Source organism: Ostrinia furnacalis, unplaced genomic scaffold, assembly GCF_004193835.3.
Source record: "Ostrinia furnacalis isolate ACB-3 unplaced genomic scaffold, ASM419383v2 OfSCF7161, whole genome shotgun sequence".
Classification (NCBI taxonomy): Eukaryota; Metazoa; Arthropoda; class Insecta; order Lepidoptera; family Crambidae; genus Ostrinia; species Ostrinia furnacalis.
The window spans coordinates 112,263-126,506 of NW_021137400.1; the positions used below are offsets into that span (position 1 = coordinate 112,263).

The 14,244-nt window shown below is 38.4% G+C and overlaps 1 protein-coding gene across 1 annotated transcript in view; it reads left to right on the forward strand.

Moving 5' to 3' along the window:
• The window catches only part of faf (ubiquitin carboxyl-terminal hydrolase-like faf), a 31,523-nt gene that overhangs the window by 4,240 nt on the left and 13,039 nt on the right, over positions 1–14,244 (forward strand). Inside the window, exons 9-36 of the mRNA XM_028319286.1 lie at positions 11–162; positions 240–497; positions 576–674; positions 762–904; positions 1,314–1,330; positions 2,125–2,255; positions 2,342–2,538; positions 2,642–2,744; positions 6,194–6,362; positions 7,227–7,473; positions 7,546–7,696; positions 7,772–7,891; positions 8,525–8,656; positions 8,745–8,843; positions 9,011–9,159; positions 9,245–9,358; positions 9,441–9,549; positions 9,638–9,791; positions 9,878–10,008; positions 10,526–10,753; positions 11,419–11,580; positions 11,821–12,043; positions 12,466–12,633; positions 13,033–13,106; positions 13,186–13,298; positions 13,379–13,552; positions 13,654–13,795; positions 13,881–14,034. Coding sequence (XP_028175087.1) covers positions 11–162; positions 240–497; positions 576–674; positions 762–904; positions 1,314–1,330; positions 2,125–2,255; positions 2,342–2,538; positions 2,642–2,744; positions 6,194–6,362; positions 7,227–7,473; positions 7,546–7,696; positions 7,772–7,891; positions 8,525–8,656; positions 8,745–8,843; positions 9,011–9,159; positions 9,245–9,358; positions 9,441–9,549; positions 9,638–9,791; positions 9,878–10,008; positions 10,526–10,753; positions 11,419–11,580; positions 11,821–12,043; positions 12,466–12,633; positions 13,033–13,106; positions 13,186–13,298; positions 13,379–13,552; positions 13,654–13,795; positions 13,881–14,034 — 4,113 coding nt within the window. The remainder of the gene's footprint in view (positions 1–10; positions 163–239; positions 498–575; positions 675–761; positions 905–1,313; positions 1,331–2,124; positions 2,256–2,341; positions 2,539–2,641; positions 2,745–6,193; positions 6,363–7,226; positions 7,474–7,545; positions 7,697–7,771; positions 7,892–8,524; positions 8,657–8,744; positions 8,844–9,010; positions 9,160–9,244; positions 9,359–9,440; positions 9,550–9,637; positions 9,792–9,877; positions 10,009–10,525; positions 10,754–11,418; positions 11,581–11,820; positions 12,044–12,465; positions 12,634–13,032; positions 13,107–13,185; positions 13,299–13,378; positions 13,553–13,653; positions 13,796–13,880; positions 14,035–14,244) is intronic.

Genomic DNA, 14,244 nt, shown 5'->3' on the forward strand with positions numbered 1-14,244 from the left:
TTTCTTTCAGCTCTCGAGATGTTTAGGTTGAAAATGATATTGCGGTGGTTACAAATGTCATCATTCAATGGTAAAATGACTGCGTTAAATGAAATAAATCAACTTATCAGTTCAATCGCTCAGCAGCCAAAACCCGAATGGCTCACGGCTGCGGTCATGACAGTAAGTACGGCGAAAATACAATCAATCATCCTTTCACGTTCTTATTAGAAACATGATAATATTCGAATTTATTTCAGAATTGGATAAGAGAAAACAAGGTAGTAGATATAGTATTACGCGACTCACTGCATCAGCCTCAATATGTGGAGAAGTTGGAGAAAATGTTAAGGTTTATGATAAAAGAGAATTCGCTGACCAGAGACGATTTGGATGCTATTTGGAAGGCTCAGCACGGAAAGCATGAAGCGATTGTCAAAAACTTGCACGACTTGTTGGCGAAACTAGCTTGGGACTTCACTCCTGATCAACTGGATCACCTTTTTGACTGCTTTAAGGTATTCTTGAAAGTCCGTACTTTTTATCAGATTTCGAAAAGGTTTTTGTCTGTGTCTAACAGTGGTGTACTGTTTCAGGCAAGTTGGGCTACATCTAGCAAGAAGCAAAGCGACAAATTGTTAGAAGTGATAAGGAGACTTGCCGAAGACGATAAAGATGGTGTAATGGCAAACAAAGTAGGTGAAAATATCATATATAAATATAACCTCTAATAAAATGTTAAAGCGACAGGTTTATTCATTTGACTTTTATTTTTACACCAGGTACTGGTTCTCTTTTGGAATTTAGCTCATTCGGACGAAGTTTGCACGGAAATAATGGACGTTGCGCTGGCGAACCTTATCAAAATTTTAGACTACAGCTGCAGTCAAGATCGAGATGCACAGAAAACGCACTGGCTGGATAAGTAAGTCATTGACTAATTATTTATAGGTTCCCGCTCCACGGTGGATCGAAATGGCATTAAAGTGGACATAGGGATTTTTTTCGGAAAATCGAATTTTAAAAATTGCCAATCGATAGTCCTTTGCTCACTCATCACGACATGTCATATCACATTTTTCTCTAAACCTGATACTTTAGCTTAAAAAAAATAATTTGTGTTTTTTTTGTATGAAACGAGACATAAAGTGCTAATTTTCTCCGAAGACCTGCTAGATCGTGACTTGAAACAACATAGGTCGGTATAACTGCATTATTTATTAATATTCTAAGCTATTTCCAGCTGCTCCAAACCGCAACTTAGCCTGTTAAACGATTCCGAAAAAAATTAAAATTGACTCTTCTTGTAAATGTATTTTAGTTCTTTTTTTTAGAAAAAGATTCGATTACGGTACTAGAAAGTGATTTTTTCGTTAGGTGACATTGTTATCTATTCTCAGAATCTGTTAAACCNCAGTAAAACAACATATTATCATTTACGAAAATATGTATTGATCATCAATCATCATTATCGTCGTCATAATCAACTTGGATTATAAAATTGGCATCTTGTTAAATTGGTTATTTTATGAACCTAAGATTTTATCAACAAAAGGATTTTCATAAAAAAGGTTTGTAACCCATGGATTATTGGCCAGGGAGTCCAGTAATAGAAAAATAATTTCCTAATTTTTTTTGTAACTTCAAAAATATAATAATAAAAATTCAAATAACCATTTTGAAATTATCGGTACATTTTTAAGCCTTAGTTTTTCAAGTGAAACCTTAAATTCAAGAAAGGATTATTTTTTAATTTGTGAAAATGCTCTCCATTCATAATGGGAATGTTTCAATGTTGACAACACTTCTGAAATGTCAAAATTCCGTCGAATTAAAAATCAGAGTTTAGGATGCGCGTCGCGATAAGCTTATCGCACCATTTTATCGATTTTATGCGAAATGCCAATAAAATTTTATCGTCTAAAATCATCTATAAGATTTTATCATGGTGCGCATCTTAGCCCAGTTGGAACCGTAATTGGTTATCGGTTCGACGGGTGGAAAGCCTTTCCTCGTTGCGTTTTCCCACTGGTCGCCACTGAAGAGTCTTTCTTCTTCGGTTGTCAATTAATTTTATCATGCAAAGAAAAGGCCAACATCGTCCCCTCCATTTCATTACATTTGAACATACTCCACTTGTTACAGCGGAGGGTGACATCGACTGGGAAAACTGGATGCCTGATGGGAGATACCCACACGCTGGACAAGTTCACGAGAGATTGAGTTTTCTGAGGTTCCTTTTGAAGGATGGACAGCTGTGGTTATGCGCAGAACAGGTAACAAATAATGACGTCTTTTTACTTTTTATTTGTGAATGAATATTTTGAGATGAAAAATTTTTTATTCATTTTTTTATTCATAGGCAAAACAAATCTGGGTCTGTCTCGCAGAGCGACCTGCGCACCTAGGCGACCGCGAAGCGTGTTTTCGATGGTTCAGTAAGCTCATGGGAGAAGAACCCGACCTAGATCCCAATATTAACTTGCATTTTTTTCGAAGAAATATTATGACACTGCCTCCCAATTTACTCACACACGCGGGTATTAAATGCTTCGAAAGGTAAATTGACTTCTATTTTATGGCGCACATATTGAATTTCTCTGCCTTGCGTTTGCTAATAGTTTAAAAAGACAATTTTTATGTATTATAAGTTTATTTTCAGATTCTTTAAAGCTGTAAACTCCAAAGAAGGAAAATTGAAAATTAAACGACGAAGCTTTTTACTTAACGATGCTGATCTCATAGGATTAGATTATTTATGGAGGGTAAGTCCCTAATTAATAATAAATTATTATCAGTTGCTGATGTCGGTGTTTTCAACTTTGAGTCGTATCCTACCTAGCCAATATAATGCGTCATACATAATGTATACGTCATACATGGCACTTTAACCACTATACTGTAGAGTTGAGTCGTATGACATTTCAATTATTTTTTACTGCCAGACTGATACACTGGTAGCAGTTGTAAGGCGATTATCACACTGCACCGCGCTCCGCCGCGGTACGCGACAGATTTATTCATTATAACAAGTACCTCAGTTTGTATAGAAAACACGCGCGGCACAACACACTGACAACGCGTCTGCGCGCAGGATTCGTTATATGTCGCCACGCGGACCGCGGCGGAGCGCGGTGCAGTGTGATAATCGCCTAATAATTGAGTTGCCAAAAAAAATGTAAATGATTGCAACATTGTAACAATTTTTTTTTAAAATTGACGATTTGTTTGGCAAATAAGTTCTTCAGAAAAGTCACGGTAATACTATCTATACAGTATTCCAACTCGGCCATATTTTTGAAATAAATGTCTACAGCCCCGCGGTACGTCACGGTATGACAACATGCGATAGGGCTGCCCACCTACACAGTACCTACCCATTCTAATTACATCTGTCTACTTAGAATTTCTATCTAGTTTTGTGATTGTATTTTTTTTTTATTTAGACGAACAAAATGCTTTTTGAATGGAATAGGATAAAAATGCGTGTTGTTTTGTGTTAGTAGATTTAATTTAAAAAAATACAGGGTGAAAACGATAAGTGATCTCACCCGATTAATTCTAAACTATACAAGATATCGAAAAACTGGTTACTGATCCTGAAAGTGCTTTACGAGCTCTTTCAAACGATGCTAATAATAGGTTTCAGAATAATCTGTAACTATCCGAAAATTCAATGTTTCCAGCTTCCATACATTTGGTAAAGTTACATAATTTTAAAAACTACACAAGATATCGTAAAACTGGTTACTGTTCCTAAAAGTGCTTCACGAGCTCTTTCCAGCGGTATCAATATCAAGTTGCAGAATAAACTGGATCTATCCTAAAATTCAATGTTTCCGTCTTCTATACATTTTGTACTATCACAGTCATTGCACTCATCTCTTGATAATTTTATAGCAAGTAAAACCTAAAAGTAATGTATTTCACAAATAATTTTAAATAAGATGCAAGTTACAAGTATATTTAAAGGACTTTTTAAATTTATTATTTAACAAAAAATAAATTACACTTCTAATATTGTGTCATCGCCATACATTTAGTATGGAAGCTGGAAACATTGAATTTTGGGATAGTTCCAGTTTATTCTGTAACTTATTATTGGTACCGTTTGAAAGAGCTTGTGAAGCACTTTCAGGATCAGTAACCAGTTTTTCAATATCTTGTATAGTTTAGAAATAATCGAGTGAGATCACTTATCGTTTCCACCCTGTATACCAAAATAATTTTGAATCTACTAATCATAATGAGTACTTAACGACCTGTTACTTTAATTTCAGGCGGATGAAGTCGTGGGCAAAAGCTGGTTTAATACAATATAAATTTTTATTTCAAATCAAACTGACTGAAAATGACAATTTTTGACTGTTAATAACTTGTTTTTAACAAATTTGACCGTAAATGACGGTAGTCATATTCAACCTTAGTCATTTTCAACACTAGCTAGGCCATCGACGTCCGTTCGGCACATTCGCGACACCCCTAACCCTAACTTTTGGATTTCGACCGCGTCCCGAGATTTGAAATTCGAAGGAAAGCTCGCGTTTCGTCGGTTTATATGAAGTTATAATACTGTATGATATTATTACCGTGGAAAAGTTCAGAAATTTTTCAACATTTCCACTTAAGGGTCATTCCATCGTTTCGGGTGTTACGTTCGTACACACATATTCAACAATTTCATGTATTTTGAAATAGTATTTTAATAATGTTAGTGCCTTAATCTGTCCGTTTTTAGTTGTTTTATCTAAATAATAAAGTTTGTACAGCTTAGAATGTAGGATAACGAAAATATGAGTCGAAAAGTGTGCGTTTCGGGCGTTACGAGATTTTGCCTCTATGTTCTGACTGTTGCTGCATTTACTCGAAATTTAGCGAATTTTCTTAAGGAATCATACCTAAAACTTACAGGACTTCTAAAGTATGAAATTTACAAACCATGTAATATACAATCACTGTTACATAAAACGTTTTACTATTTTTTTATAATTTTTTTCTTTGTTTCGGGTGTTACAATGGTTCTGTTTCAGGTGTTACGAGTACGAAAATTCAACGCTTTTTATCGATAAAATCGGTGTTTTATTAGTCTCTAGGTACCTACTGCAAAATAAGGAGTACAACAAATAAACACAAATAGAGCGAATTCTGGTTTGAAATTACGAAGCACCTTTTTTTAAAAAATATACAAAGTTCAAGTTTAATTTTTCCTCAAAATATAGCTTTTTCTATTGTTTTTGGCTTAAAATAGCATTACTTTAATTATTAATTACGATATTTATTGGAAATGTCGAACATCGAGACTTTTTAGCAATACCTTAATTTTAGTGTTAAGTCAACATTTCAAAAAAGTCTTAAATAGATAAATATGACTCGTTTTCCGATGCCAGCGCTAGAGGGAGGTGGAGAGACCCTCACAGTAATACTTTTTGACTTCTCCAAGCAATATACACACATTATCGACATTAAATAAAAATGTGATACCCGAAACGTTTCGGGTGTTACAGTTTTAAATCAAGAAAAAAACTCACTTAATTAGTATCATGCTCAGATATTAGTTAGTATTTGAAATCATTACTACCATGACCTTACTTTTACCAAATATTGTTATCCTAATCCATGTGTAAGGTACAATAATAAAGCAAATACCTGTTTTTTTGTTTCGGGTGTTACATCGCCGAAGTAACAAGAAAACACACTTAAAACTTGATGATTATCAATTTTTTTGGGACTATGACGCTATCTACCAATACTATGATAAATACCCTCAAATCATATAGTGGCAAAACGGTTCACAGATTGATAGTTTTTTTTAAATCGAATTATTAATAATTAGAGAGAAAATGATCATTCAGACAGTTGACCTAAGTATAGACTTTGAAGATTAATAACTTAAAAATTACTTGTTTCTTTCAGATTTTTTTTGTTGCACTTTATAATTTGGAATGTTTACTTTCAAAATTCATCAGATTTAATGCGAAAAGTACATATTTAGTTTTTCAGCCTCGGTAACATTTGTCATGGAATGACCCTTAACCAAGTAAAGTCTTAATTAGGGATATTATGGATAGTGTCGGTTATGAATACGGTTACGGATATAGGAATAATATTATACCGGTTTCGGTTGCGGTTACGGATATTTTTTTTATTTCGGATATCCGAAAGTTTCGGTTACGGTTACGGATATCCATAACATGCCTGGTCTTAACCCTGTCAGGTAATAACGGAGTGCTCGGACGAGATCTCGGCGCGCGGCATCGAGCTGCTGCGCGAGGTGAGCACGTGCGTGGGCCCGCAGTTCTCGGCGGCGCAGCACCACGAGGCCTTCCTCACGCAGTGCTGCGCGCGCACGCAGCGCATACAGAAGGACATGGACCAGCAGGAGGGTGAGTGCGACACTGGTCGAGAATCCTTTAGTACTTTAGTGCATTAACTTCGCCTTATGTTCAAATTTATTTGACATTAAAGTTTTAAATAAATATGTACAGTCGCGGAATGAAAAGGTTCGTCACCTTAGTGTCGGTTTTCGCTTGCACTAGGTACTGTAAGAATCAAACCTGCCAACATAACCGTGCAAGAAACAGTGCTGCTAACATTGAAATAAATATTATGACGTTTGCTAACGAATAAGGTTTTGCTTGTTTATTTTTCTATTCCATCAGTGCAATAGTGTTAAAAAATGTAGTTTTTTTTTATTTAATAGAAATAATAATGGCAGGTTGAACCAACAAGAAGGTTTTAGTTTATCAATCATAATAATCTTCTTGTCAAGATAAATCGTCAAACAACTTTGATCTGAATAATTTTGAACTTCACTGACGAACAGTTAAAGATCATTTTCTCTAACTCGAGATTATTCTGTAACATAGTTTCAAAAGGTAATAATTATGTGCTCGCGATTCGTTGAAGGAATCAATTTGAAAACTGACGAACCTTTTCATTCCGTGACTGTACATGGGAGTTGAGTTGCGGTAGTGGCCACACCACGTTATTTCAAATACAACTATCGTTAAATTCGTTAACTTGAAACAAATTCAACGCGCGTTCACGACGGCGAAAATGGCGTAGGTTCACAAACAGGCTCTAAAGCTATGGGACTGCAATTTGTTGATTGTCTTGAGACTATTTTCAGTCTGAATCTTCAATTATGTTTACGTCAACAGATCTAACCCTTTTTTAGACTCGGTTTCCTCATAATCAAAACACACAATTGAAACGTACGACTCGTTGACGTGCTTCTTTCATTTCAGATATTACTGAAAGTTGTACAAGAATGTGCAGGGTTATACGTGCCATACAGGAATATGTAAACGAATGTGATAGACGATTTTCCGCCGAAAGACAAATCCTGCCGATTTATAGATCAGGGCGGGGAAGACAGTGCACTATTGTAGTCAGATTTAATTTTCAAACTGGCCAAAGACAAATTGACGACATTGAACTATTCTCACATTCAAATGAAACATTGCATTCGTTGCGTGCAGCAATCCAAAGAAGGTATGCAAAGTTCTAGTAATAACAGTTATTGTACCGTATTTGCATATTATTTAAATACTTTTTGTTTTGCAGACTCAAGTGTGCTACCGATAGTAATATAAAATTAGAGCTTTATGTAAATAAGTTAGAACTGTACGTAAATGGTGAGCTCTTAGATTCAAGTCACGACCGAAAAATACTTGCACAAATACCGCTTCGGGACAAAACTGTTATTGTTGCTAAGGTGAGTTGTGAATGTCTACATCTTGTATTGTTTAGTTTGTTAATTGAAATTGTCTAAATTGATGTTTAAATGCAGGTTTACGATGGGCAAGTGTGTGGCAGTGGAGGCTGCGGCTCCTCGAATGAGTCCAGCAGCGATTCAAGTACGTCATCGCCCCCTCTGCCCCCTACGCCTGAACACGCTTTACCAGGCGTCGTAAGTATTATTTATTTTTTAGATCACGATACATCCAAATTTTCAGCTTTGTATTTAGGTACAAATTGTCATAAATATTTTTTCATTTTATTAGTACAGTCACGGAATTAAAAGGTTCGTCAGTTTTCAAATTGATTCCTTCAACGAATCGCGAGCACATATTACCTTTTGAAACTATGTTACAGAATAATCTCGAGTTAGAGAAAATAATATTTAACTGTTCGTCAGTAAAGTTCAAAATTATTCAGATCAAAGTTGTTTGACGATTTATCTTGTCAAGATTATTATGATTGATAAACTAAAACCTTCTTGTTGGTTCAGCCTGCCATTATTATTTCTATTAAATAAAAAAAACTTGTCAATTGGTCAATGTCATCATTGCATTGCATTGATGGGATAGAAAAATAAACAAGCAAAACCTTATTCGTTAGCAAACGTCATATTTATTTAAATGTTAGCAGCACTGTTTCTTGCACTGTTATGTTGGCAGGTTTGACTCTTACAGTACCTAGTGCAAGCGAAAACCGACACTAAGGTGACGAACCTTTTCATTCCGCGACTGTACATGCAAGTCTTCTCCTTTAGATATTTCGGCAGCACTACATTAAATTAAATTTATTTTTGTTCTTCCAGCTTTTTGCACAGGGATCATGGTACATACCATTCATCTTGGAATTGGAACACATCGGCATTACCAAGGGCCATGCGCCTCTAACTGAGGCCGCACACCTTCTCACTCAGATTAGCCCGGCTCACAAGCAAACTGTAGGTATAGCATGTATGATTTAAATAACCTGATTTCTTAAGATATTCACGTGATCACAATGTTATAATTCTCTCTTCTTTATGTTAGGTTGAAAAGTTAACAGACGCTCTTTTATGCCGTGAAGATACAAAACTGAGGGATATGCTTTATGGACCAGCACCACCCACCGTAGCTTACAATATAGAGGTAAAGTATCGATAGTTTTATAATTTCACATTATATCCGTTTTCTCCACTTGTCCCGTCGCTCTTACTAAAATCTCGCTATGAAATACAGGGAAGGGTAGATTGGATATTCCTTTTGTTTCATATAAATCACCAGAACTCTACATTCATGAGGTTAATTATTTACAGGTGCTCTATAGCATGGTGATGCCGTCATCTGATACACGATTGGAACGGGGTCGTAACTTTCAGCTAGCTTGCGTCAAGAAAGCTCCTTTGTTAGTTCAGTGCTTGTCGGACAAGGAATTCCTTCAAGGTGCCGCGCCACATACAAGGAGGTAAAGTAACATTACCGAGTTATTCATATTTCTTGAGTTTATTAATTATGAAATACTTCAATCTTAACTCTCGATTTTTTTTCAGGGTTGGATACTTAGCGCTAGTTAGACTGGCCAAATTGGCGTTGTATACTCTGGGTCATCTTTTTGAAATACTCGCTCCAGATGGTTCAGATACTAACGTGGACAAAGACTTCAGGTACGAAAGAATACAATTTGTAGATAGTAGAGATAGTGGTGTTGTAAATAATCCCAATTACATTTTGGACCTCTCTTTGCAGAATGGATGTAACAATCCTAAGAGAGGCGCTGCAAACTGTACCTAATCACAGCTGTGAACTGATTGTTAAAGCTATTTCTGAAAAGCTTGCAAATGCTCTAGGTGAACAGGTGAATCATGTGAATATTTTTTTCTAACCGTTGCTTGCATTTGTTTCTTCTTAGCTTTGGTTATAACGCTTTAGTTATTCGTATTCAGGTGGTAACGAGTAGCGAGGAGAGTGATTCCGTGTCTTCTCTGGTGTGGTGGCGAGTGCCTACTACGGCTACTGTGCGAGCATTGTATGCGCTCGCGTTTTCTGTCGCACAGCCGGTTGAAATGATCGGCATCGTTCATCCAGATGACGTCACACGTAAGCTTCTCCTTTATTAAACTTCGTAGTTAACAATTTTTAGGTGATTCAGATGTCGAATTTGTGATTTTTTTTTCATTTGACAGTTGTTCGAGAGTGTATGGAGGTGGTGACGATATGCATGGCGTTGGGTGGCGGACATTTGGATTCTTTACTACACGAAACTTGGTGGCAAGACACTGCTCTGTACCTGATGATAGATTGCCCCAACCCTCAAGTTAGTACTTACTTAAAATATATGTCGTAGAATATAATGTCTTGCCTCTTCTGACCGCTCTCCGACATATACATCAACTATGCAAGAATGTGATATTTGGTTTTTGATAAAATTATCAACAAATAATCAATTGAACTTGCGAACTAGTGAAATCACAATCCTCTTTCCATACAAAGTCTACGGAAGAGCCGCATTTTGCCAGCTCATAAAGTTTACGTCCGTCAATTGACTGGCAGTGTCAACTACCCGTACTATCCGTTCGCTTTCGTGCTATACGTTTGTCGCTGGCGATATGACGTCACTCGAAGGGTAGCGTCTATAACTTTAACAAACAATATTTAAAATGTTTTTTGTTCATTATTATTGATAAAAATTGTGTATTTGCGTAAAATAAGACACATTGATTTTGCGTTTAATCGCGGTTGGGGGAGGGGACGCGCATTCCACGGACCGGCAAACTTATCGCGAACGGGTAGTAACAATAAAGCGCGACTTCTAAACGTTCCCATTGCTATAGGTGCGAGTGTCATCCGCCGAGCAGCTGCTAGCTATGTGCGCGTGGGGCGGCGGCGGCTGCGCGCGCGCGGCGCTCGCGGCGCTGGGCGGCGGCGCGGCGGGCGCGGGCGCGGCCGGGCCCAGGCTGCAACGTCACGCGACCCACGCGCAGCAGTTCCTGCAGCTGCTGTGCAGACTGGTGGCGCTGGCCGGCCCTACTGAGCGGACGCTGGACGATCTCGCCTATGAGGTATGTTAGTGACTTGGCCAAAAAGCTGGGTCCAATCGCGCGAGGCAATGAGGGCTATCGTTTTAGCGCTCACCAGTTAGCGCCACTGTAGAGTAAGGTCCTGTCACTTGCTAGTAGCGAAGACAGTGGCACCAACTGGTGAGCGCGAAAGTGGTAGGAGGACTATCGCATTTGCACTCATCAAGATGGCGCCACTGTAGAGTAAGGTCCTGTCAATCGCCAGGGGTGCCAACTGTTAAGTATAAAAACGATAGCCCTCATTAGACGCACGGCTCAAATAAGGACGTCAAATCGAACGTCCGGTTTGAACGTGGCTAATGAGCAGCGGCAACTGTTACAGTAGATATTGTTATTGAAGTAGCGCAATGACATGCTCTGTTCATTTTTTTACCTCTTGTGTCTTGTCTTTGTTTGTCCGAAAAAAGTGCGTCAGTGGAAAGTAAAAAATGCTAAAGCTCCATTTGGCCATATGGCGCATTTTTTCCTTTCCACTGACGTGGTAATTTTGATAGTTTATGCTGAAAAGTTTTTTATTTCTTTGCAGTAAAACGTCAGTTGCTGTTGATAACGTCATACAGTCATACTTCATTTATAGGACCCACCCACTTGTGGCCTTATGTCTTACTGAATTTTAGTCATCAAACATTTTGTTTTTTCGTCTATAGGTGGCATGGCTCCGCGCCATTCGAGCCAACCCGGAGAAACTAGACGACACTTTACTTGAGGGGCACCTCAACCTCACCAAAGAACTGTTCACGCACGTGCCAGCTCAAGTCAAGTTCCAGTACGGTGCGCACCCGGATCACAAGGACTCTGGGCTAATAAAGGTATGTGATACTTATAAAGTGGGTAATATTTCATCATATCACTTCAAAAGGGCATACAATACATGCAAAGACCTCTACGAGATTTGTCAACAACAAAAAAGAAAAAGAGATATTAGCATTTAGAGGACGGTTCTGGTAACAGCATTATATGTATTATTCGTCTTTCTCAGCATTTCAAAAAGCCGTCATAACTGGTTTTTAGCTCAGGAATAAGTGATAGCACAAATGATAACTCTGTAGGAAGTCACAACGGAGTTCCTGTGGCCATACTCGTGGGCGTGGTGCCGCATGGGCGCGTCGAGTTCCGGCGGCGGCGAGGAGTCGTCCGGCGAGCCGGCGGCGCCGCTGTGCCGCACGCCGGGCGCCGCCGCCGCCGCCGCCGACTTGCTGCTGGCTCTCGTGTATGGCTGCGCGCACAACATGGCGGCGCTTGCGCAACTGCTCGAACAGATGTTCTATAGCGGTCAGTCGCGTTTTTGTTATAGGGTACAAGTACAATGCATGTTTTATTTACTGTTGTTAACTAGACCTTGATGTGTGACTAGAACTTTAAGTAATAATAAAATTAAAGTGCTCATTTTCGCAAGAATACATTCCTGAGCATACTTGAAGTTCCACAGTTTGAAACCTAAGTGATGCGGATGCGGCATAATGCACAGTGCACGGCTCACTTCATGGCTTTAATTTTTCACAAATAGATTTTATTTTTCATGTTGCTGCTTAGTGACCAAAGGATTAAGCGATAAACGAGGGGACAGTAGAGTACCTAACTGAATAATATTTTTATCGCTACATTTCCATCGTCTTATAATTTATTGAAAAATCTGCCATGTGTAGGGGAGAAAATAAGTAATAGTTGTGCAATAATGTCTCTGCCTACCGCAGACAAGAGCATGCCACTATCGGAATGGGACTACATGCCGTGCGTGGGCCCGCGGCCGCCGGCGGGGCTGGTGGGGCTGAAGAACGCCGGCGCCACCTGCTACATGAACTCCGTTCTGCAGCAGCTCTACTGCGTGCGCGCCGTGCGCGACGCGCTGCTCGCCGTGCAAGGTACGCCATATCGCTCTTATTCCCAGAAGAATAAGAGCTACTTTTGCTGTGTAACTGTTGTACAATCAACAGCAAAAGGCGACAAATCGAATGTTTAGACCGGCTTTATTTCCTGAAGAATAAGAAACAATTTTGTCATGTAACTGTTTTTACGCCGCAGCTGTACGACCGTAGCTGTGGGAGCTACGGTCGTACAGCTAACTGTAACTGTTTTTACGCCGCAGCTGTACGACCGTAGCTCCCAACCTTTCTTGATTGGGAAACTTTGCAACTCAGATACGAAAACTGTTAACTATAATGCTGTTAATACGCTGTCATTACGTATGTAAGAAACGTTATGCTACAGGGTTGCGAAGTTGATGTATTTTCAAGAATTTAATTACCGTTATTTTTCAACAGGTGCTGCGACTGACCTAACTGAAGATTTCTCTGGTGAAAGCCCACATCACACTATTGTTGAAAATAATGCAGAGGTGCCTATTTGCAAATTTGCTAAATTGATACATTTCGTTCTCGATCACTCTAGATACTAAAACAAAAGTTATATTGCAGGGAAATGCTGACTACAACATCACAATCTTGAAACAAGTTCAAGCTATATTTGCACACTTACACTACAGTAAACTTCAGTATTACGTTCCCAGAGGATTGTGGGCGCATTTTAGGTAAATGAATTCAATTACTAAATAAACAATGTAATAAAATGTTATTAAAAAAAAATATTCAATGAAGATCTTGTTTTTAGGCTTCAAGGTGAACCAGTCAATTTACGCGAGCAGCAGGATGCAGTTGAGTTTTTTATGTCACTGGTAGAGTCTTTAGATGAGGCTCTCAAGTCCTTGGGTCAGGAACAACTTATGGCCAAAACAATGGGCGGCACATACTCTGACCAAAAAATATGTAAAGGATGTCCACACAGGTATGTTATACATAGATATTAGAGATCTCATAAAATTCTAGCAACTAGACTGCACTATAAAGTTAAAAGGTGTTCGGTTAATGGGTTATCATATTTTTTAGGTATTGCAAGGAAGAGCCTTTCAGTGTAGTGTCATTGGACATTAGAAACATGTCCCGACTGCAAGAATCTCTTGAAGCATACGTAAGAGGAGAGCTATTAGAAGGGGCTGATGCCTACCACTGTGATAAGTGCAATAAAAAGGTATGCATACATTGAAATAGAATATTATATTTTTTGCAACTTTGACTTTTCAGCCTTTGTTACCTATTATTCTCCTTCTTTTCAGGTCGTGACAGTAAAACGCTTATGTCTGAACAAACTACCTCCAGTATTAGTTATACAGTTGAAAAGGTTCGAATACGACTTTGAAAAAGTGTGTGCAATAAAATTTAATGACTACTTCGAGTTCCCTCGGGAACTTGACGTCGAGCCCTATACTGGTAAGTGTTCGTAAATCGTTATACTTAATTATTTCTATGAACCATATCGTACTGCACCCGCACATCAGTTTATCGACCGACTGTTTTTTTTTTAAATAGACCACTTTACTTTAGCTTTGATATGCCGTCATTTGAACAACACTACGATTCTTGAAACTAGCGACAATCGCGCGCCAACTTGCGAATTGAGATGTATTCAAAATTTGCTAC